At 44.7% G+C, this 25022-nt stretch overlaps 1 protein-coding gene and 1 long non-coding RNA gene across 4 annotated transcripts in view; one reads left to right on the forward strand and one right to left on the reverse strand.

Annotated features, from left to right (window-relative positions):
* Positions 1-2742: 2742 nt before the first annotated feature.
* Positions 2743-5377, reverse strand: LOC144246488 (uncharacterized). Its single transcript, XR_014955573.1, has 2 exons — positions 5237-5377; positions 2743-4885 (listed from the first exon to the last, which is right to left on the reverse strand). It is a non-coding gene; the product is annotated as an uncharacterized LOC144246488 (long non-coding RNA).
* Positions 5378-5674: 297 nt separating this feature from the next.
* LOC110472033 (uncharacterized) overlaps positions 5675-25022 on the forward strand; it is a 60633-nt gene continuing 41285 nt past the window's right edge. For 2 of the 3 annotated variants that reach the window (XM_077784222.2, XM_085580226.1), the window contains exons 1-2: positions 5675-5795; positions 9823-10163. In XM_077784222.2, the coding sequence (XP_077640348.1) occupies positions 5742-5795; positions 9823-10163 (395 nt within the window). In that variant the 5' untranslated portion in view covers positions 5675-5741. The remainder of the gene's footprint in view (positions 5796-9822; positions 10164-25022) is intronic. The other variant, XM_085580227.1, reaches the window with a different exon arrangement.

Consider the following 25022-nt stretch of genomic DNA (forward strand, 5'->3'; position numbering starts at 1 on the left):
AAAAATCACAAAAAACTTGCACCCCCCCCCCCATCCCCAACACAAAGAAAAAAACAACCAAAATTAAACCTAAATAACCCACACGTGTAACTGCAAGGAGCTGCTCAGGATGTGAAGCAGAGAGGGGATTCCAGGCATCTTTATGGCTGGAGAGGGCCTGAGGTCCAGGAGCTGCAAGACTTGCCAGTATGTCTACCCCTGACCTCCCTCAGAGATCATCCTTGGTACACAACCAGATTGATACCCTTTTCTCCGTGACAGAGAAAAACTAAAGCTGAACAGCTTTCCTCCATTCATCCGCACAGAATTGAACACTATGGAGAGATGCAAAGTTATTTGGGGGGGGGCGGGGGGGTGTGGGAGGGAATAGAGTAGATGATCATCCCTTCCTTCCACAGTAAGCCATGGGTTATCTGAAAGCTCTTGGGTCTGAGTGACTGAACATAGTTTGTGTGCACTCCTCCATCCTCAGACTCCTGTGTTCCCTAATGTTTTTATTAATCCAGGATGAGCTTTGTTGCAGCTCCTCAAAGAAAGTATGTTGTGTGTCTGACACTCTCTCCGGGCTCTTGAGGTGTCTTGATCTGTCCTTGGTATGAGGTTTTTCCCTACAGTGGTATTTCTCTGCATCTTCCTGGCTTCTGGGCTGCTACTACTATAAAGGCCAACTTCTCAGGTGTATATGGTGAAAACATGGTTTAGATTGGGTTTTTCTCCTAGTTCTGAAGCACAACATCTGTCCCAGTCCTGGGTAGATGAATTTGTGGCTGGCATGCCAGAGATGTGTGAATGAAAATGGATCTGCTCACTTCTACCTGGGAGTGTGTGTAGTCATTTTGAAATGCCTAATCTGTCCCCCCAAGCCTGACAGTGCCTATGATGTGATCTCATATAGGTGTGTGATGTCCCCCTCCCTGCTGCTTATATCACTATACACTACCATAGCTTGCAATGGCATTGTGTGGCTGAGACAGAGGAGGAGACAGCCTTACCTCATTGATTGCAGTTTATTGACATTAGGAAATTCATTGTCTGCAAAAGAAGTTGGTAATAATTAAGTCAGTTAATAAATAAGGAATGTATGTGTACAGATTAGACAGTAAATAACTTACTGGCTTCTTGATTGTCCCAGCATCTTGCTTCTCTCTTCACACAAGGTGTGAAAAGGGCTGATGGTGGGCAGGGTATGGTAGGATATTCTCACCTGGTGAAGAGATGGTCCCATAAACCTTGGCTTTCCCTGGGATGCTGGTGTATGTGCCTGAGCCTGTCCCCGGGGCAGGGAGGTTGTTTAATGCTTTTAGTGCCATTTTCCAACAAATGAGAGATGTGTTTAAAAATAGCAACAGCCCTTTGCGCTTGCCTTTTTTTAGGCATTTTAAGAAACAGCTGCATCCCTTTGACTGGGAGACAGGGAAGGCGATCTGCTCTTCAAGGTCCTCATTAGCTCCTCTGGGACTGTGGAAGGGCTACTGGTGCCCTCCCCTCACCGGCTGCATTTGTTAATTGACCCCTCTTCACACACTTAGTGGCAAGAGAGGTCGTTTCAGAGATGTGTTTTGCTTAATGGGAGCAGGGAAAGGTGTGGTGCTTAAAGAAAATCCCTCTCTTGGCCAGATAAGCCCCGGATTTGTCAGCAAGACAATTCTCTTTTGTCTGGTTGCTATTGATGCCTGGGTTTGAGGCGGGGGGCTCGGGGGTGCGAGTGCGTGTCTGTGTGTGTACCACTGTGCTAGCTCAGGTTTAGCCATTTGCGTACAGACAATAGCAGCATTATAATTTTTAATTGCAATTTCATTTGATATTCTCTCCCTTTCCCCCACCCCTTTCTCTGTATAATCTGGATCATTGCTCTCTGTAGCTGATTCCGTGGGAGACCAAGCAGAGTGCGTGGGTGCAGAATATAGAAAGCCAGAGCCATAGAATCTGTTATTTGCGTCATTCTAGGAGACGGGGCTGTTTGCCTGACAAATATACAGAATTAATCCTGGTTTTATCAATATCTGTCTTTTGCTACAGTAGCCAAATACAAGTGTAAAGTGGTAGGGGGACTTGCTGCTGATGTTGTTGTTGATATGGGGAGGGGGGGCGCGCGGGGGGGTGACAGGGAAAGAGAAAAAGTGAGGATGCTAAAATATATTCAACAACCCCCATGCTGTTTGCCTTACAAATATTCAGAAAACAGGCTTATGTTTCCGAATTGCTTTTCGTTAAAATTGGTAACCACGAGAAGGGGGCTGGAGAGGCGGGGGGCCGAAGGCGGGGGGTAATGTTCTTGCAAGGTCTGGCTATGCAGATTCCTCTCCCTGCCTGTGCTTCTGCATGGGATATGCGTGTGGTTTTTAAGAAATATCTAAGAAATATCTCCCTGTCCCCAAACCATATCGCCCCCCCGACCCCCCCCCCTCCCCCCCGCCCCAGCCCCCTCAGGATTTTTGTGCAACTGTACAGAGAACCGCACTACACAAAATATGGGGCTTGCTAATTAACTCTTTTCCTCGAATTGAAATGCCTTACTGCAAGCACAAAGCTCCAAGCACAGACATCTTTTATGATGAACTAGAGCCTCTGAAGAGGAGAATCTGAACGTGACGTCAATAGCTGATAACTGACGCAGCCTTGCAAAGGAGTCTCAGGCTGGCTCCTTGCAGCCTGCAAGCTCTAATGATTCTATTTTTTTCCCCAGTCCCCCCTCGTAGTGAATTACTAGAACGCAAACACACACACCCCTTTTTTCATATATATATTTATAGATCCTTTATTCTTCAAAGAAAAGGGTTTTTTAAAGGGGGAAAAGGCAGTGGGTGTGGAGGGAAGCATTTTTTTAAAAAACAACCCTTCTTGGTGCTGGGTGCAGTTCAGTACATGAAACCATCTCTATGTCTTGGCAAAGCAAGCATCCCTGCCTGAAATCCACATTTGTGCATGATGGCAAACTGGTGCATGGTGGTTGTGTTTTTTGCAAAGCCCACTTTATAAAGACTCCGGAGGAAGACAGACACAGTAATGCTCGCAAGGCAACAGGCAGAGAGGCACAGAGACAGACTCAATACAACTGTGGATTAGGGGTTTGTGCAATAGGACAGCATGGAAGGCGGTCAGTTTGGGTCGTTTGGTGTGGGTTTTGTTTGTTTGTTTTTGTTGTGGCTTTTTTTTTTTTTCTCTGCAATGATGCACCTAAAGCAAATGTAGATGGTGTTGCAGAAAGAAGCTGGGGTATGGGGGTGAGTGGTTGGGGGTTGTTGGGTTGTAGGGGGGCAGACTAAATGCACATTTAATGTTTTGGACGTAGCGTTCCAGCAAAAATGCCTTTGTGTGTGGATTTTTTTCCCCAGTACCTGCTAAAAATAGCATCAGGGTTTTGATCGCGTTCCAGAAATAGACAGAGGGTTGCACTTGTATAAAAAGCGAGCGCGGGTGGAAGAAAACCTGGACATCACCGCAGTATTTTTTTTTCCAACTCCTGTCTGGAAATTAATTGTTGGATTCTCCCCCCCCCCCCCCGCCCCCCACGCCCCCCCTCTTTCCCCCTCCTCCCCCTCCCTCCCCTAACCGAGGAGTTCCCGTTTGGGTAAGTAGTGATCTTTCCTGTGCATGATACAGAGAGCGGCTGTGAGTCTTGTCTTTATTTTATGCATGCCTGGATTATTTTTTCCTTCCTTTCTACTTTTCCTCTAAAGCGAGAGGGATATACTCGTCTACATAATGAATTTGGTGCATGCCCGGAGCCCAGACAGAGGGAATTCTTGCAGAAAGGGGAATCACCCTGTCGGTAAATCTCTGAATCAATAGCGAGCTGCAACTCTCTCTCTCTCTCTGTCGGCGCTGTTGAGCCCCTCTCCCTGCCCGCCCCCCCCTCTATTTTCGCCCTCCGCGGGGGGAGAGGCAGAGCGGCGGCGGGGCCGGGGGCGCAGGCCGGCCGCTCCCCGCAGGGCGGCCGCCGGGAGCTGTCCGCGCCCCGGTGCTGAACCCGCCGCCGCCGCCGCCGCTCCCGCCACGGGTGGGAGTCGGTCCCGGCCCCGGTGCCCGCCGGGCGGGGGCCGCGCTGCGCCGCCCGCAGCGCCGCTCCCGCGGCGGCTTCCCCGCCGCCGCTCCTCCGCCCGGCGCCGCCTGCCCTTCCCGCCCGTGCGTTTGAAAGAGCCTGTACCTGATGATGGTGCTCCGCAAAATAAGAGGCTATAGGTTGCTTTATTTGGACTCACCCCTTCTCCTCCCACCTCATTTTTCCCCTCTAAGTGCTCACACTTTCTGCAGATCGCGTGTGTGCGAGCGTCTGTTTTTATTATTGCCCGTCCTTCGCGTCCTTAGTCATACCCTCAACAGCGGAGTTGGTGAAATGACTGAATTAGAGGCGAAGTAGTAGGGGATTGTTGTGGTGTATACGGAGCAGCTATGTAGGGTTACCTCGGTGCTGCAACCACCGGTCACCCCCTCACCGCTTCTGCGAGCCAGGGAAGTTCTCGCTAGGTTACGAGCATGCAGGTTCGCAGGCATTCCGGCTAGCAAAGGCATGTCATCAGATTGCATTAAAAAAGACGAGGAAACACCGTCTGGCACTCACATGCAACATCGCGTTATCCCGGACAATGGTATCCCCTCCGAAACCGCCGTGGAAGGGGGCTTAGCCGCAGACTGAGACCTGCAAAGGATGAAAAACGCACGAGGCAGACAATAACCAAGGAAGAAGCTTCTCCCGGAGCACGTTTAGCCATGGCCTCGCAGTAAAAGCAAGCTTAGAAAATGGTGCACCTACCACACAAAGCCCAGCAACAATTGCGGATCCTGCAGACAATGGCATGGTGCAGCCATGAACATCAGTATAGCACAGTACACTGGGCTGGGGTGAGAGCACCTCCTGGCCAAGACCGCATGCAATGGCTCTAATCTAGGCATACAAAAGACATAATTTCTTGCAATTAATCAAACACCAGCGCCTGAATTCACAGCACGGTACTCCACCCACGGCTCCTCTTAATGTCTAAACCGTCCCTTCCCCGAGCTTGCGTGGTCGTATTTACAAGCGGACCAGATATCTATTTTTTTTTTTGGTTGCTTTTTTAAAGCAAGAAAAAAAAAACCCCTTACAACACGTGTAGCCAATCATTGCAACTCTTAATATACCTCTACAAAACAGGCATTAAAAACAAGAAATGCCCTCCTTCCTCGCCCCCTCCCTCGCCTTCCCAGCCCTCCCCTCCTAGATCGTTGCCTCACTTGACACAATGCATAAGATTACCCTTAACTGGATCCTATTAAATAATTCAATGGTGGCGGTGTAATTTTGGTTGGAAACTGCACGGATTTCCAAGTCGTGACTGTAAAAGTGAGTAATGTGCTCTGGCTGCGTCATGGCTCCAGTCACAGATGGTTCCAAACTGAGGAGAAATCGTGACTTCGACTTGAGACGTCCCCTCTCCATGAAAAGACCATCCAATCACAACGGCGTCGGGGGGCAGCCGGACTCCGCGGAGCTCGCTTTCTCCTTGCTCTCCCGTCCGTGTGTGTGTGTGTGTGCCCGTGTGCCCGTGCCTGCGCGCGTGTGTGTATAAAATCCTCAACAAGTTGCAGAAGGGGTAGGGAGAGGAGGGGTTAATCCTGGGGAATCTTCTGCACCTAGTGAGATCGTGACCCTCCCACACAGTACAGTAACTTATATACACACCTGAAGAAAGGGACGCTTTGCTTTTGGGCTTTCCAAAAAAAAACCAAAAACACCAAAAAACACCAAAACACTGTTGGTGATGGTTGCACCTCGCGCGGGACTCCCCGGAGCGGCCAGGGACGCGCTCGGCCAGGTAAGTGTCGGAGGTTTTCAAACTTCTGCTGCCTGCGCTGCCCCGGCCGCCCTGTCCGTCCTGCCTGCGCTCCGCTCCGCTCCGCTCCGTCGCGCCGCTGCCGCTGGTCTCGCCGGGGGCTCGGGAGGCGCGGGGCGTCGTGCCGCCGGCGGGCAGCAGCGTCGGGAGGGAGCTGCGGCCATGCGGGAGGGACGCGCGCGGGGGCGTCACGCGTGGGTTTCCCGTGCCGCTCGCGCGGGACCCTTTGCCGCCGCGGGGCAGTGGTGGAACTGCAAGTTCTGGAGTTCGGGCCGGGATGCGAGTCCCCTCGGTCCCCCGCGGGTCACTGCCCCAGCTCGTTCGGGATCCCGGCGGGCGGGCGGGCCGCGAGGCGGACGTGTGTTTGTCTTGCTCCCGTTGCCGCCGGGCACTGGCGGGGCCTCTGGTTCCCCGCAGGCTTTCAGGAGAAGACCTCTGGAGTTCAGTGACACGTCCTGGAAACTTTTAGCAAGCGGGTGTCCTCGCCGGCGGCGGTGGCAGGTGGCTCAGCGCCCAGGACGGCGCTGAGGAGTGGAGGGGAGGGGACGACCCGCGTCCCCCGCCGACCCGGAAGGGTCGCCCCTCGGGTCTGGCTGGGTCCCCGCGCTGAGGCGGGAGGAATAGGGGAGAAGGCAGCGGCAGGTCCCCGTGTCCCCGGCTGCCCGCCGCGAGGTGGCGGGCGGCCTGGGGCGCCCCCGCCGGGGGGACCAGCGGCTCTGCGCCCGGGGTAGCCCGCGGCGGGGCTGGTCCTTAGCTTAACGGCGCCCCTTTGGCGGAGGATTCCCGGAGAGGGGCTCGGGGAGCCGCAGAAGCGAGAAGGGATCTGGGCTGGGCCAGCCGCACTCTTGGACGTGTTCTTGTCGAGGATTTGGTGACTAATTGAACATGGAGAGGGCCTTTTTTTCCTCTTTTTTTTTTTCTTCCCCCATCCTTCCTTCTATCCATCCATCCTTCCCTCTCGCTCTTCTCTCCTCTCCCCCTTTCGGGAAAAAAAAGGAAAGAAAAAAAAAAAAAAAAGGAGAGGAAAAAAAAAAAAAAAAAAAGCCGAGCGAGGCAGTGTGAGGCGCCCGCTGATTGGTGGGTGACGATTTTAGCCCGCACCAATGAGAGGCCCGCCTGCTCTCTATTTATTTAGCGCTCAGGGGGGAGAGTTTTCTCTTTACGCAGCGCCCGTGCCCAGCGCCGGAGCCTCCGCGCGGAGCGGGGCCGCGGACACGCCGCGCTCCGCCACGCTCCCGCGGCCCCGCGCCGCCGGCCCGCCGCGGGGGGGAGGGGGGTGGCAGGACACCCCCCTTCCCTCCCAGCGCCGCCTCGCCCCGGCGGGGTCCTGGGTTTCGGAACGGGACTTGGCGGACATGGGGGGTGGGGACCCGGCGTGGCGGGGGACGGCGGAGCCGATCGCCCGTGGGTCCTGTGGATATTATGGTGGCAGCCGGATGGATGGATGTAGGAAGCCGCGGGAGACTTTGTCCTTCGCGAATCTTTTTGCGGTCTGGGCTTGCTGTACATAACTACCTACCCGGGAAGCCCTTACCCCAAAAAGCATTCGCGGAGGGCGCATTCGCCGAAGGAGCAGCAGCTGCGATCGCCGAGCCTTGGACTTATCTAGACTCTGTGGGCTTCTATTATTAATTCCTGGCACCTTTCCCTTTCCCCCGTCCAACCCACCCTCCCCAACCCCACCTCCCGCTGTGAGTGTATATATGTGTCTCTAGATATATATGTAGTGAGAGAAATAAACACCCTTTCCCCCCTTTCCTTCTCCGCTTCGTCCCCCAGACGTCCAAATATTCCCCGTCGCCTAACTTTTTAATCGACTTTTGCCTAAAGGAGCAAATCACACGTTTATTCGGATAACTGTATGGTGTTTTTTTATTTCATTAATGAAAAAATAAAAATAGAATAAAACTTCCTAAAAGTTCTCCTATCCTCACCGACCCCCATCCCCCCACCGACCCCCCCTCCTTCCAGGGCATAGCCGTGTTTGAAAATATGGGTGTCCTAGTTGATCGAGATTAATTCATAAAAAAAAATGTATTCGGAGCGATTCATTAAATGCTCTGTAATCGTGAGCCTCGGTTTATTTCGAGGTGGGGAGGGTGGGATTTACTGGGATCACCCTATAAATAATAGGGAGGGAGGAGGAGGAGGGGGAGGTGCACGGATCCGCCGCGGTTTGGGGGAGACCCCAGTTAGCAGGAGATGCACCATGGAAGCGCTTGCCAAAGGCGCCTCCCTCCCCCCTGCCCACTTCCAACCTGATTTTAAGCAACTTGCAGTCCGGTGATATCTCCACTCACTCTTTCCGCAAAAACTAGTGCCCCCCAAAAGGGTAAAAAAGGCAGAATCCGAGGGAAAACCCAGCCGAGGCGATGCTTTTGGACGAGGTGATTGCAAGCGAGCAAAGCAGCATCAGCACCAGCTCTGTGGTTCTGAAACTGCCTTGTGCATGAACACAGCACTGAGAGCATCTCAGGCAGGAGTTAGGGAAGCTGCATTTTCCCTCTCTTTGCAGTAATTACCAGCCCGGATTCCGTGGGCAAGAAATAAATAGCAAAGAGAAATCCTCCCTTGCCTGCCGCCCCCCAAAAGAAGGAACGATTAAGCGCAGATCTGTCCGTGCAGATCAGCCTCGTGAAAGAGACAAGATCTAAGCAGCAAGTTGGTAGCAGAGTGGCCGCTTGACGCAACACAGGGGCCTATGGTTCGCCCGGCTGTAGAATAAAAAGGATGTGGGGGTGCGATCTAATGTCTCAGCTGTTAGAAAACACAAGGGCTCTCCCATCTGCCCCCCCTCGACAGCCGCACGGAGGGAGACCCGGCTGAGAAAGGGCTGATCTTGCATTTCAGGGAAGCCTGCATTGGAGAGATCGGGTGAGGACCACAATCTAAGAGTTACTATTTCTCGAGAAATAAAAGATATTTTGAAGACTTGCTCGCACTTTGGAAAAGAGTAAAAGGCTGGCTAAGGGACAAGTGAGAAAAGAAAGCAGAGCAAAAGCACGTCATTGCTCCCTTCCCTCCTTCTTGCTCAGGACACGTAGCTTGAGCACTAGCTAGCTTGATGAAAACAAAGGTGGAAGGGTCACAATACCTTTTAAGTAGACTCGCATTTTCATAATTATTTATCCTCTTCTATTTAGAGAAAAAAAAGACGTTTGTACTTTCCGGTGGCCAGCAAACATCTTTACGTGGGTTTTATTCATGTGAGCATATTCTAAAGGGAGAGACAAGGTAGAGGGAACTTGGGAAAAAAAGAAGAGATGTGATAAGAGGGATCAGCCAAGCTAAGGCTAAAAAAAATCCTCTCTGTTCCCTGCCTCCTGTCGTCCCTCAAGAGCATGGAGACCAGGAGTGATTTGGGGGGGCAGCTCAGGCGCGAAGGGAAACCCGAGCCACGCTGGTGCAGCTCCCCGTCTCTTTACCTTGCCAGCCAACTGTTGCTGCCATGCTCAGGGCTGCGGCTGCTGCGGGCGGAGCGGGAGCCGCTCCCTTCTGCTGGGGGCTGCCCCTGGCCGGGCTCCACAGGGCGCCTCTGGCCAGCCGCCCTGGCCCGCTCCCTGCCCCGCGCCCTCGCTCCTCGCAGGTTCCTGCCCGCTGCAGAGCCTCGCACACGTCGGGCGGCCCGGGCCGCTGCCGCACCCGGCCGGGCACCACCCGCGGCAGGGCCCCGGGGCAGCCCCGGCCCTCTCCTCCCGCCGCCCGGCTCTTGCCCGGCCCCGCCAAGCCGCGTCCCGGCCTGGCCTCGCCTCCCCCGACGTGCTGTGCCGGGTCTGGGCCTGAGGCAGCTGGAGGGGCTCCTCTCTGGTAGCCTGTATGTGTGCGTGTGTGTGTGTGTATATATACATCCCCAGGGGTGATAGGCACGTCCGGGTGGGGCCGTGAGCCAGGCTCCGCTCCCCTCGCCGCTTCGGGGCAGGCCGCAGCCAGGTGAGCCGGGGCGGAGCGGAGCGCCCTGCGGAGCCGCTCCGGCGCGATTAACCCGCCTCTCCCTCTGCCTTTCCCGCAGGTGCGGCCGCGCCGTCGAGGCCAGAGGTGCCGCGGGAGCAGCGAGGGCCGCGGGCAGGTGAGAGAAGCGACGGGCTTTCCCCGCACCCCGGGATTCCTCACTCCCGACAGCCAGGGAATCGTCCGAGTTCCCGGCTGCTGCTCCCTCGGACCCCGGCGCTGGTTACAGCCGGGCTTGGCCTCACACAGCGCTGGGACACAGCCGCCCCCGACCCCAGCACCGACAGGGCTCCAGGCAGCACCTGCTGCCCCCAGGCACAGCCGACAGCCTCATCCCACGTGGGAGAAAGCTCAGGATGGCAGAAGGGAGGTCAAGGCATTGAAACAGAGGGGCAAATCCAGGTAAAGTTGATACAAATTACATATGAACAGGCCGTCGTGTTGATTTCTAGTGAAACCTGTCGTCTTAAGACAGTGGGGAAGGAAAAGAGTTAGTGAGCATTGCCTAAAATCTCCTTACTTCCCTCATCTTTCCTTTTTCATTCACTAGTTAACACTCTTCCACTTCACAGTTAAATGTATTGTCCAGCATTTGCAGTTCTCGTAGTTTTTGTCTGGTAGATTTCTTTCTTGTTTCTTCTTTTTTTTTTAATCCACCATCCTTGAGACAGCTAGTACTAATTACTGCCTACCACTATAGTCATGAGGTAGAAAATTGTGAGGCAAATTAATTGATAGCACATGTTTTAAAAGCAAAAGGACCCTCTCCCAGTAAAACAACCAAACATATCCTTGTTTCAGTCGGGTTTACCCATTGTCCCTTGCTCTGTTTTCAGACGTGGCAATTTTAGAGAAAGGCAAAGTATGTTCCAGTTACAAAATGAAAAGTTTACAGATAATTAACTACAGAAAGGTCTTTTTATATTTTGAATTTTAAATTCATTTTTCATATTTTAAATTCAATTTATGAGTAAATGAAATACATAGGAAGGATTTTTGTAAGAAGTCCATTTTTGTCTTTTTTATTTTGGCATCTAATTTCTTGATGGACGTTATCTGCCCACAAATTGCAGTGGACAAGTTGCTGAAAAACAACAAAAGTATCTTCCTTCAGAAAGCTGCCACTATGGGCAGATGTCTTCAGAGGTTAGGGGCTCCTAACCTGCCACCTGTCTTACATCAAACACTCTGTTAGGACCCATAAAGCTTAGCTGTGCTTTACTGGTATCAGCTTGTTTGCAACCAAAGTAGACAAACTCTGCTTACTTAAAGATATGAAAGAAAAGCAGCTTCTCATAGCCAAAGATGTGTAAGGCCTGCTAGAGCCTCGAGTACATGCAACTCCTAGACCAGCATTTAATCTCCCCCGAAAGAGGATGTATCGAATACTAAACTAGTACTGCTCTTGAGGTTTCTTAAAAGGTCAAGACATACATTGCTAGGACTGGGGGGTCAGTGCCTGTTAATTTATGTCTGTTACTGCACTTAATACAATTATATAAAGGCTGAGGGCCTATGTATAGAATTGCTGCTTAAGACCTCAGAGCCTCCTGTATTCCTGTCAGTAAAGGGCTGAGAAATACCTCCAACCATCTGTAAAAAATTGCTTTGTGAATATGGGCCTCATGAAATAATGATTTAACACTCTTACCCCATCCTCCTTCTCTCCTCCTTCTCCCCAGTTTTTATTAGTATTTGAGTCTTTTACAGATCATCTGCACATCAGTTCTCATTCCTTCTCTTTAAGATGTGTTACCACAAATATATTTAGCTATAATATTTGGATTAGCTGTAGTATGCTGCCATCTCATTTCTGGATATAGAGATTGCTCTTATAAAGGACTCATGTAAATTACCTTTTATTTGTAATGTTATATTTTCAGACAAGTTGTGTAGTGGTTGTTTTTCATGTAACTTTCACTAACTATCAGGCCTAACACTAGATGTTTTAACATATATGTCTAAAGGGGCTTTTCCTATAAATTAAAATAAGTATCTTTCAGCTTTTCTACTACAGGGCATGTTAATTTGGTTAGTGTCATGTTGCTGGCTCTCCATCCCCCCTCCCCCCCAGAAAGAACTAAAACTTCTTATATCTCTTTCTGAAATATTTTATGGGAACTAATTATGGAATACTAAATAGGGTTTGTTGACTCACTGGCAGTGTCCACAGAAGCGTGTTTTGTCAAACTGTTCCCAGTGTTGTCATCCCTGGTTTAGCATGGCCAGTGGAAGTGCCCTGATAACAGTTATGCAGGTAGTAGTGCTTGCAGCATGCTTAGTTGACACACTGTGTTTGTCTAACTTAGGGAGTACAAGAGTGAAACCTGAGTGAAGCCTAATTAGCAGTAGCAATGGTAGAAAAGGTTGGCAGATTTATGGTACTGCAGACGTGATATATAGTCTGGGGGAAAATACAGCATGCAGACTTACCAAAGTTCAGAGAGGAGCACTGCAGCAGCCAAACTTAGTCTGAAATGACACAATGCTGTTTCTGTTTGTAAATATAATCCATTTCCATTTGTAAATATAACCAGAAAAGAGTAACATTACCCATGGCCTTTGTTTGGAGCAGAAAGAAGCTGCACCTTATTTAAATACATTCAATTTTCTGTGTAAGTGACCAAGTACTGTTCAGAGCAGCACACACAGGCACAGGGTTGGCTGCATGCATGCACAAAAAATACATATGCATGTGAATATAAAATGGATTTTTTTTCTAGCACTTTGTTTTAATTCTGGATAGTCAAGCTTCTTAACTTGTAGAAGAGAGTTACAAAAGTAGTCCCTGAGAAATTCAATCTTTCCACTTAAATTACAAAGTGCTACCTGTGTTTTATAGCATATTTGATGCTGTTGTTCAGATAGGTTTGGAAGGATGATAGAAGATGCTTTATTAATTTTTCTATGTGCAGATGGAGAAATGCATCATGGTAGTAGCATGATATGAGTCTCATTTCTAATACGTCTTTAGTCTCTGCAAAACCTCTCTGGGGTTAGGAGACACCATCTACTCCACGTAGCCACAGTCCAAACTCCAGCACAGCTCAAGTGCTTCCCGTGACCCATGTTCCTGTCCGTGTGCAAGTAGTCACAGGCTGTGGTGACATAAGTGTGGTGACAAGGACAGGCATTCGGGCACTGATGGTACTTATGCTAGTCACCAGGATGCAGCATTAACTTCTGCAGGAGAAAAGAGATGATTCCCTCGAGTCGAGCCAGAGAAGAAATGTGACCCGTGTGTCTGTCAATGAGTTGTGGTGTTTTCGGTGCTAATGTCTAGGCACCACGTTGTTCTCTTCCAGGCAGGCATAGATGGGAGACATGTGAGAGGAAAAGGGAGGTGAATTTAATTTTCTGTTTATTTTATTAGAGGATTATTCCCTCATCCCCAAAGCCCATTCTCTGAATTTGACAAATCCATGCTCTCCCATTGCAGCAGCTCTCTCTCCCGGGAGGTGGCCAGGTTGTCTTCTGAAGTCGCCCCCTTTGCTCGGCAGTGGAAGGATTGAAGGGATTATTGTCACCTTCTCCCCACAGTTGAAAGTTGGCAAGTAGTTTTTTAAAAAGGGCTCAGAGAATTGTGAGTTTCTAGGCCAAGAACATAGTAAACAATTTACTAAGAATAAATTCAGGGTGTGCCCTGGAAAAGGTGTTCCATCATCCCTTATTTTCAGCAAGCTATAAGTAAACAGCATGGAATAATGCCATACTAAATAATGTAAAGCTATCATGGGCTTCTTCCCAGGTGGACAAGGTTCATTTGCCTGGGAAACCTGAAAATTCTCAGTTTGTGTGCAAACCTCTCTGAAAAGGGGAGTTGCAAAAAAAAAAAAAAAAAATTCTTCTGAGCATTTGATTGTTTTAAATGATGCCTTTTCAAAATGATTGCATGGTTGAAGGAAAAAATGGAAAGCAGTGGGACACTGCCATGGAGAAATTACATACTTTTTAAAGAATGTGATTCTTCCAATTTTATTCTCTTCAAATTATCTGCCCTCATGTGAATGTTTTTACCAGAGAGATGTGGGAGGCAGAAAGCATTGCCAAATCAAGGCCCACCACACCCTTGAGTTTATAGCTTTACTGAAGGAAATAAGGTTATTTTCCAACAGAGGAACTGGGACAAGCACTGGGAAAACATGTGCTGTTGTTCAGCTCATCACAGCACAGTCCCAGCTGTACAGATGTAAGTCAACCCATGCAGGTGTCCACCCTCACTCCAAACATGAGGGAAAGAAGGAAGTGGTGTACAAGAGAGTGCATTTGATCTTGCACTGAGTGGATGGCACATGGTGTCCCACTCTGGAAAGAGAGGAGTAAAGACAAAAAAAGGCCAGTTAATTAAGAGAAGGGCTGGGGACAAGTCACCAGCAGCCATGACATGATCAGTTATTTAACCTCAATACATAGAATACTTAGTCAGTAGTGTTAATTTAACAGAAGTACTGTGAGCTGCAAACACCCAAAGAAAGGCATAAAAGCCATCACAGAAACATCTCAATGCCTTTGTCTTTCCTTTTCTGGAAAGTCTGGTGACTCAATAAAATTCTGCATGTCTGGTGTAGCTGCCCTTTTCCTTAGTGACAAGCTGATGCCAGGTCTCAATCACTTTCTGGTTTCCTTTCTAAACCTCTTTAATTATATTGCTATATTTTAGATATTTTTCAGCATGTGTTCATATGCTGTGTTTTATAACATTAAAAATGGCCAGTGATTCAAGAGAAGGCCTATTTGTCTGCTAAGAGGATGTGAAAAATCTTGACATACCTGTTAGAAGTTCTTGACTGTGCCAATACATTTGCTAGTTTTGATGTGAACATATACTCACTGCTAATTTGTTGTTTGTTGATCCATCTCCAGTGCAAGGATGGTGCAGTGAGGAGTTCCCTGCCTGGGCACAGTTCTCAGCCTTTGTCATAGATCTGCTCCTGTGGCCTCTCACTCCTCAGAGTCTCCTGCCCATGTGTCCCAAGTGTAAGGCATAATTTCTGGTTGGAAATTGGGATTTCTTCTCAAAGTGGTAGAAAGAGAGGGACAGATGACATAATTTTGGGGGGTGCTGTTTTCTGACAATATATTTAGTAACTCTCTTTTCCTTTCAAATCAGGATTTGTGAAGCCAAAAAAGAAACAAATTAGCAGAATGACAGGTAGGCTTTTAAAAAAGATTTATCCACTGTTGGTTCCCAGACTCATCCTCGTCAAAGCAACGCCTCTCAGTCACTCTCCTTACCCTCACAGGAACATCTGCTGGGGAAGCATGATATGGCACAGGTAGAGAAATGGCTAAATGCAGCTCATGATGGAAACATGGCAAGAGGTTACCCATTTTTCTCTTTCAATCCTCCCTCATTTTTTTTTTTAATTTTTTTTATTTCCTGGGTTTCCCTTATTTTTATTTCATTTTTAGTTCTTCTCTGTCCCAACTCAGACACATGCACACCGTCTCTCTGTTTTCCTTCCATTGTGTCTCCCAGATTTTTACCTACCTCCATGGCACCTGTTCCTGGAAAAGGCCCTCAGCTGATTCCCGTGCTACACTGCTCATCCCACCTTATTCCCTACAATGCACACAAGATGAGTACTCCTGATGAACACAGGAGGTGAAAATTTGGAGTCAGGGTGGAAGGTAGAGGAGTGAGCCTGAGCAGCCAGTTTAACAGACATCAGTAGGTCAGTAGCTGGCTTGGCCACTGTTTTTGGGCACTTGAACATTTACAATGTTCATCACGGATGCAGAGCGCACAGACATCAGGGCCTGTCAACGTAAGTGTGAGAAATCTTCCCCTCACCTACTGAGTTTAGTGTGAGGCTTCCTCACCTTAATTGCTCTGTAGGTAAATTAGAGAGGTGTATGCTGCTGTGCCTGTTGCATAGGGCTGATGTGGACTTTGCAGGCAGTTTAGAAATGGGTTATCCATCTGCAGTATGTTGCAGATGAGGATGGAAGTTACAAGGCATAGAGGGGAACACATGCTCCTTGCTTTATGACCAGCTGAGGCCAGAAATAATGGGAAGGAAGAATCCATTACACAAAAATAAGATTCATTGGCATGTATTACACATTTTTATATAGAGTTCTGTAATTAACTGTGTGTATGTTCACGTGCATATGTTTTTATCATGCAGTTGTAGCAAAAGGCCATCCTAACTGAACCAAATTAAGAAAAACAGAAGGAATAGAAAAACCCCAACTTTGCAATACTGATTTCTACTCTGAACTGTTTGAGTCCATATACTGGCAGGCCTCCCACACCTTCATCTCTAGGCTTTATTAAGAGGTTGAAGAACTCGTGTATAGCATGACTTAAAAAACCAGGATGCCAAGTCATGCAGCTGAAACATTTGGGAGCTCTGGTCATCAGGCTTGCAGTATAAGGGACATTCTGTTGGAGACTGACCCTCAGAGTAATCTTGAAGGACCTATGGCAATGACTTTTTAAAGTCCCGTGTTTTTATAAAAAAAAAAATTTAGAAGCATGTTTGTGAAAAGGAAAAGAAAAAACCTCCAACTATCTTTTGTGTTTCAATTAAATTAAAACACTTTATAGTTAATGTTAAAAACCAAAAGCAGCTGATTTTTATTAGTACATGACAGCAAGGAACCTATATGTCTAGGATAGAAAGATAAACAATTGCTTTTTTAGGTTGTTGGGTTTTTTTTTACTGGCCAAACTAAATGAAATGCAACAATAAAGAGCCTATAAAAGGGGAAATCAGGATTTCCCCTTGTTTGTTTGCTTTTTTTTTTAGTTTCTCCAAGTGTTTTCTTGTTTTGCTCTTTAAAAAAAATATTATCAGAAATTATGACTTTTTGCATAATAATTTAAAATTTATACAATAGTTTTAACTTATTATAACAATTATACAAGGTGCTTTTTTTACTTATTTAGTTTTTCTTACCCAGTAGTTGTGAATGTGCTTAGTTTCTATGTGCTTAGATAGATGTGTGTGTGCACCTATGGACATATCCTCAAAAACAGGTACATGCAAATCCATAGTAGAAGTAATAAAGGCAAAATGTGATCCCTTTCTTGATAGTTAAAAGTTTTGCAAAAATTTGAAGATGGTTTACTGGTCCAGAGGTTTTAATGTACACTAAGAAAATTATAGTTCATTTCATAAATATTTACTAACTTTTTAATGGCCTATTCGGTATTAATTATGCTGAAGTACAGGGCAGACTATTTTATTATATCACAGTTTGTGGAGTCAAGGACATTTTAAAAAATAATGTTTATTGACCAGTGACTGCCTACATTTCTGCAACTTTCATTCAGGTGGTTTTTTAACACTAATTTTAACTATTTAGTCAAGAAAATATTTTTTGGCTCTTTGCATTTAGCAGCAGTCTGTTGCAATTCAAAGCTTCCAAACCCAGCAGCTGCTTCTGGAGAAAAGTAACTGTATCTTAGTCCAGCAAGGGCTTTCCTCCTTCAAGCAGGTTTCTAACAGGACTTAGCCTGACCACAACAGGGCCCCTCAGAGCAGTAAATCCTGCAAAGAGATATAGATGCTTGCAGGGAAAGGCCTTTTGTTTTGCACTGCTGCATCTGAGATTTTTTTTTTCCTCTTCCTTTTCACAATGGGTAAAAATACCTGGCTTGTGTTGAAAATCAAGCTCTCTTTAATTCTGCTTTACTTTTAATTGTCCAGTTACAGAAGTAGGACAAAGACCTTACAGCCCCCCTCAAAGGAGCCTTGTCCCTGTGAAAGTCTATTTTTTGTCAGTTTGAACAATTTACATAGGATGCACTTCTGGCATTGTGTGATTTGTTATCTATTCCCCTGCTTGGTAAACCTATTAGCAATAGATATTCTGGCTTTATTAATTCACTGCTCCATGCTACATCTACTTCAGAGCAGAGGGACTATTCAAAGCCTGAGAGGAATATTTGAGTTTCTATGTCCTTTCTGATTAAGTTGTCAAAATAAAAGAGTAGTGGTATTTTCTTTTATTTTTTATTTTTTAATTTTTATTTTTTTTTTAAATAATCACTAACAATTATTGCCTGGCAACTGAACAGAGACCTTCCAAACTTGTATCACACAAACTATTTCTACCTTTCTTGTTTCCTTCTCTGATTATTCATAGTCATACTAAGCCTTTCTCAATGTAATGGGCTTTAAAAATGTATGTATAATGCAGCTCCTAAATTGAGAATGGAGATCCTGGAGTTTAGCATTCAGTAAACAAAATGCTACCAGGTACTGTCATGCCAATAGGTTTAAAGATTCCCAAATGAACATGAATGCAGAAACCCTTGTAACCTGCTATACTATATCTTTTTGCATAATACCTTCATTTACTTTCCCATATGGTTTCTGAGATTATGGAACCAGTTCTGCTCCTACAGTGAGACCATTAGTAAAACTCCTTTAGACGTGTATACAAAAGGTACTTGTTCAAGAGTGATAAAATTTCTTATTCTGAAGTTGACTTCTTTTTTTTTTGAGGTATATTCATTCATTTCATTTTTTTTTCAGTTGATATTTATTTCTGTACAATAGAAACTCATGGTTGAGGTATTTTAATTCTGCCCAAATTTAAGCAGATATAACATGCAAGAAAAGCAATCTGGAAAAAAAATCAGAAAATTCTGATGAGGTTGAAATGGAAGAAAACATTGTTCTGCATAAAGTAACATTGCATTTCATCTTTATTTTTTATTTTCAGATTAATTTGGGTGTTCTGATGTATAAAAGTCCATGGTCTGTCTGCTCCCTGCCCATACATTGCCTAAGTCATTGGTACCACATAAGCTTGTCCCCCTCTACCCCCCATGCTCCAGAGGTGAAATTTTAGCTAACATTTTCTCAGTTAAATAATGGTCATTGCTTTTCACTCTTATTAAGTAAATCAGTCTCTTGGTTCATTCCTTTTAGAGGAATTCCTTGTATAGATTTAACCTGGTAGAGAAGAACTCTGTATGTGGAGGACGAGGTTTATGTGCATATATGTAGGCATATGTGCATTAAAAATACAGGAAACACATAGCAACTTAGAATTACAAACTGAATCAAATTAATCTGTCCTTAAGTAATTTGTTTTTAAGACATTTGGTTAGAATCATAGAATTTTAATTTGTTCATGAAAATGCAATATATTTATCCTATACAGTGAAACAGCTATGCTGGAGAGGAATTTCACAAAGAGTTGCTTTAAAAATATGTTTGATCATACCTGTCTATAGAGTGCATATCTAGTCCTTATGAGATTTTACCAAATCTGATCCAAATCCCACTGAAATTAAGGGCTGTTTTTTAACTGAATAGGAATTGCATCAGTCCCTTCAGTAGCCTTGTTTATTTGAGGGTAACAGCTGTCAGGATTTCTCTGTGTGTGTGTGTGTGTGTGTGTGTGTGTGTGTGCATGTGTAACTGTGTACATTTTATTCATTATCATCATATAGAAGAAAACCATGTTTTGTGTAGTTTTACTGTGGCTTTGTGCATCTGTTAGGTAGGCACATGTCCACAAGGTAATACATGGGAGGAGTTGTGTTGCAGAGGTCTCCTCTTTATGCTCAAGTATATATAGATTTTTTTTTTTTAATATCTAGGGGATAGCCATCATCTAACCCTCAATGGGAAAAAATGGCAGATTAATTTTGCTGTTTTTTTCTATTTTCATTTGTCCTTGAAGGTCAAAATTATTTTGGTGATCACTTCATGTCACGATTTTTATTTGGAGTCAGACTGTAATGTCCCTGGCACAGGGACTGAGAAGTTAAGAACACATATCTGAAGTGTCTAACCATCAGAAGAGATTTTTTTTTTTGCCCCATTCTGTAGTGGTAAAGCAAACGTGGGCCAATACCTGCTAACCTCATTATCCACATTTTCTTAACCACTTGGTTAATTACCCTTAAATCCACTTGCTTAATTACAGAGCTAAAAATAGTGTTTTCTTTCATAGGTGGCTGTAGTATCTGTGTGTATATTATAGTAAATAATTATTTGATTTACAATGTTTTTTTGTATTGGCTTGCCTTTCCTGCTGCCTAGTTTAGGAGCCTAACCACAGACAAGCAAGTTTGACATTTTAGGCAATTGTTTTCTAACCTTGTAGATGGTCCCCAAACTATACAGCACTTATTTATTTATCAGCCTTAAGAATAAATGAGGTACTGCTTCCTGGTATCCAAAAGGTAACCCCAGTTAGATCTAATGGAGTTTTGGGAAAAGGTGTCAGGAAGGAAACAAGTCAGTTTATTTCTCTGTCATTTCTAGCAGCCCTCAACAGTATGGAATTTGAGAAACAGAAAGTCAGTGAGTGAATAGAAGATTTTGGATCTAAGGGCATTCTGAACAATGTAAATTGTTCTAATAGAGCATGATGAAATTGAGTATTTGGTCATCAGCCCAGGGTGAAACCCATATGTCCAGTCAGTCCCCCACTCCCTTAGTCCAGCAGACACGTGAGGCTGTGGCAGCATGTCAGTCAGTGAGTGGGCAGGAGAAGGGACATGCACCATCCTTCTGGGGCCACCTGTGGCTCTGCCACCAGAGAGTTCTGCTGGTCTACCCACTGCCTGCCACAACAGTAGCTCAGCCTGTTAGAAAATCTGGGTCAAAAGAAAAATGGAATATATTTGGGCCTGGTCTTTTGTCCTGAATAGTTTCTAACTTTAGAGGGTTTTAGTCTTGTAAACAGGCAGGTGTAATGTGTGAAGTCAGTCCCTTGGAGCTGTGGTGGCCAGTACTGGTCAGCTGAACCAGCAGCCAGCCTCAGTGCCTGGTGTGTCAAGGATTGAACTCATCTGTCTAGTGAGGATGAACAAAAATGAAGCAACTATTTGCTGAAACGTTAAACATCCAAAAGATAGCAAAGTACCTGAGGGCTCTTTTTGAATGCATGATAAATGCAGGCTTGACTTCCTATTTGAAGAAATATTTTAACAGCTTTGTTTTATTTGTTCTAAGGTTAGGTAGTGTTGTAATGGAGACTTTGAAGATGTTTTTAAGTAGTTGTTTTAGAAGCATATTTGCCTAGTATAAGTAAACTGTAATGAAAGTTTTACTTTGTGTTTGCTTATTTAAGGGTCCAACATGGAAGCTCAAGAAAGTTTTGGAAGGGGGTAAAAAATAATTGTGTCTGTTAGGCATGATACAGTTTCCAAGCCCTTGTGTCTCAAGGCCAAATGTAACTTACTTTTTATACATTTACCAGAGTCTTGTTTCCAGTAAATGAAAGGATTTATCGGAGTGGCCAGAGCAGAAACTTCCATTAAAAATTAGCGTTGAGTATTATTCCTCTATTCCTTTGCATCTAGCAGTATTATTCCTTTACATTCTTTTGAAAAAACCAAAATTATTCAAATTTATAATGAAGCTGAGAATTAAAAAAAAATAAATTAAACCTTTATTATTCTTTCTACAGGTAGTCAGGGGGCTATTGATATATAAAGAGCTTAAGTAAAACAAAAACTAATTGCATGTTTAGGTAACAATCAAATCCATATTGCCCTGTCCCATGAATCTGCTGCTATGAGTTGTTAGCAGGACCTAGCCCATTGGCTTCAAATGGACAACTCAGATACAGAAAGGAAGCAGGTTTTGGCTCAGTTGTATGTAAACAGAAGTTCCTCTGCACATCTACAAGTAAAAAAAGCAGGTTTAGGATGATTTTTTAATATGAATGTAAGCCCAAATAGGAAGGAAAAGAATTCCATTGCAGTAGTAGTGGAAACTAAATGTTAAACAAGCATGGATCAGAAAAAAAAATTGTCAGAAGAGCATACTGTCATTTTATCACTCTTAGCTGTTAATATACATGTTATTAAGTAAATATGGGTATTAAAAGTAAGTGTTAATCCTATTTTGGTTTTTATTCCATGGTAACAGTAATTTTTTCTCTTGAATTTTGAAATTTAAAATGTAAAACCATTTTCCTCTAGAGAACAAAGGCTGCTTTTTTTTCCCCCCCTCCATTTAAATTACTGTTCACTAGTGCTAATTTATTTACTGGTCACTTATTGCTGACCATCCCAATTATTGCTTTTTATATTATATTTTACTTGCTGTTTTTTTCTGGACAGTATATGAAATAGGTTTTCATTTCTGTAGGATTCTAATCCTCTATTTCTACATATAGTACTAATATTTTCCTTAGAAATATCTTGCCTTTCAAATGAGAATTTCCCCTCTGTAACTTTACCTTCATTACTCAAAACACTAAATACTCTATACTGAAGTTGTCTTGTTTTCAGCAGTCAGTATTTGGGTTAGTCTTTCTTGCAAGCTTGAGGGTTCAGGTCTGAGGCTATAAACACTTCTGTACGTATGAGTAAGTCTAATTTTGTGAGAAGTCTAAGCCAGCAGGGCTCCTCAAACAACTACGTGTTTGCAGGCTTGGGACCTGCAGATATTTGGATGGAGGAGACGACAGGGAAGGGCTACAGATACCAAGTTTAATTTTTAATTACACATGCCTTCTAGGATCATCAAGCCATATGAAAGTATATATCATGAAATGGATTGTTTGGGACACATAACACAAATGAAGCTGTTTGCCTGGTTTGATACCATAAGATAAAGTTAGCCTAAATACCTCGTATCTTAATAAAATCTAACCATTGTGATTGTTGAAACTTTTGGTCCTGATTTAGTTACATTTTAGATAACATTCAAACATTTAAAAATCTTCCCATCTTATGATATCTAATTGACAAATTTGCAAAAACAGGAATCAGTTTCTAAAATTTGTGGGGATCAAAAGGCTTTTTAAAGATGTTATCAAATTAACAGTCTTTTGGGTTTTATATATAAGTTGTTATGAGTACTGTGTTTTTTAACTAAGAAATTTGTTTTGATTAGTTAGGCCATTTCCCTCCTTCACCATACCCCTTCTAAACTGCAGCCACATATTAAAAACTACCTAAGAAAAAGCTATGTGCTTAGTTCTTAACACTGCTCATACTTAATTTAATGGGATTAGTATCAGTTTTAGAAGTGAGGGGTAAGGTGTAAAAGCAGAAGGACAGAGGTACATAAAGAGAGTATTTCACAACTTGGAGAATATTTATAATGTAATCAGAAGCCTGTGCAATGAGAGAAAAGGGGTCTGAGGATATAGTCAAATAAGGAAACAAGAAAAATCAATGTTTTATAAGCCATGTTTGCAAATATGACGAATATATCTACCTGGCAAATGGTAATTAAGTTAAAAAAAATTACTGTTTTTACAGTAGTGAAATTAAGAAAAACTATGAGAGTCAAATTCTGCCCTTAGATATACTCATATATTGCCTGATGGCATCGGGAGGGAAGATTTTAATATCTCACATCTGACTTGGAACCAAACCAAAAAGACTATTTTCAGATGAATCTGGAGTGACTTCCAGATCAGAGGATCCCAAATTGATCTGCCAATGTATAGAGAGATGATTTCATCAGGCATAGAGAGCAGTCTCTTTGGAGTTAAACACGATAGCTATTGAATAGTACATAGCAATGACAAATGGCAATTTTGGCTTTTACAGAGAAGAGAGAATTTACTCACATGTAGAACTTCATAGTACAGAAAAGACTGGCTGCTAAAATGGGTGACAGGAATACTGGCCATCATTCCCTCTTCAAAATGCTATGTAATGGCTTTGCTCCTCTGTCCTGTAAATACGAATAATGCAAATGAACTGCTAGGTTCTGGGATTCAAATAGAGTGTTCGTAAGCAGGATGTTCAGGAACTCCTCCAGGGTCTCCCAGCTTTCCAGTATAAACCTGGACAGGCATCTCTTTTTCAAATGGTATGTAGTATTTACATGAAACATGTTTCAGCAAAATAATGGCTTCAATAATCAGGCACAGTTTTGGGTAGACTGATCCTAGGTGGCTGGTTGCCCATTTGGGGAGATTGTTATACATACTTTTATTATCCTTCACTTTTTTTATGAGTGTAGCCTGGTGATGCCATTTGAATATCTTGGTTTCTGATAGTTTCTGAAGGGTCCTGTCTGGAATAGTGATTTGGTCACTCTCCATTTTTTTTAAATTCTTGAAAAGAAGAAAGAAGGCAGCCTGTTGTGTTAGAAGGCTGTGTACAAAGGTAAGTGGGAAGGCTCTGGTGGGTCTTCTGAAAATCACAATGACCAGAAATTAACTGTCAGTTATGTAGCAGACACTTAATACCAACAAGAGTCAACACTTGGTTTTTTCTCAGAAGTCTTTAGAGGACCCAGCTGAGCTGCCTATGATGTTTCTTGGCCCTTTGTTTTAGAAGGCAGTCATCAAATCTTTGATTCTTTCTTGTCCTGCACAATATTTTATTTATGAGGCTATTGACATTCAACAGTCTTAAAAAAAAAATCCAGTTTGAAAGTTCTTGTCTCCTTGTTGTTAATCAGGTTCTTGAAGACCAGCAATGGGGGTGTCCCTGTACCTTTCACCAGGGAAGACAGGAAAAGGAATGTTGTCTGAATGTCTTATGTACAGGAGCACTAGACCTGAAAAAGCTGATTTCCTGGCATTGTTTCATCCTTGCTGTAAATTTTGATGGATGCTTTTCATGCAGTTGGGCCATTCACAGCTGCCTTCTCTTGTGTGGATTCTCCTGTGCCTAATAAGGCAGTCACAGTGCAGCCTTTTTGTCCAACCTGGAACATTTACATGTCTCTGTAAATCTTGCTGGCTACTTGTTTCCACAAAACTTGCAGGAACTCAGTTACCATTGAGACCTGTATGGAAGCCAGGACTGACTGCAAACTGCCAGTGCATTCAGCAGTTATTGACCACCCTTATGGTCACTTTCTGTCTGTCTTGTCCATGCACAAATACACACACATGCACACACCCAGCATGATCACAAACCTTGTTGCCATAGGAAACCAAGCTAAAAACAAGCAAGGTCAGAAGGCATGAGCTCATTGTTTTTCTTTTCCTGTTCCTTCTTAAAAACTCCTAGCACAAGCTTTTGTTATTCATTAGGTTAGACGTGGGTTTGGATGCTAGGTAATGGAAGTCATACTTGCTGGCTGGTAGTTTTATACTGCATGACATGGTGGTGTCCATCATGGAGTTTGTGTGGCTGCCATCTTTGTCAGGCCTTACCTCACTCCCTAGTCAGTCTCTACAAGGTTTGGCAGTGGTACTTGCTGCTTTGGCTTGCAGTTTCCTTCCTGGTCCCCTGCTTGTTGTTGAGAATGTCTCCCACAATCACTTTGACCTCAATGCAGGGTTTTGCCCACCTTGAAAAAAGTAGCATCATCACAGGAACAAAATGTACTCCAAAAACCCAAAGCAGGGTCATCAGTGGGTAAA

Source organism: Lonchura striata, chromosome 5 (assembly GCF_050655825.1).
Source record: "Lonchura striata isolate lonStrDom1 chromosome 5, ASM5065582v1, whole genome shotgun sequence".
In the NCBI taxonomy this organism is placed as follows: Eukaryota; Metazoa; Chordata; class Aves; order Passeriformes; family Estrildidae; genus Lonchura; species Lonchura striata.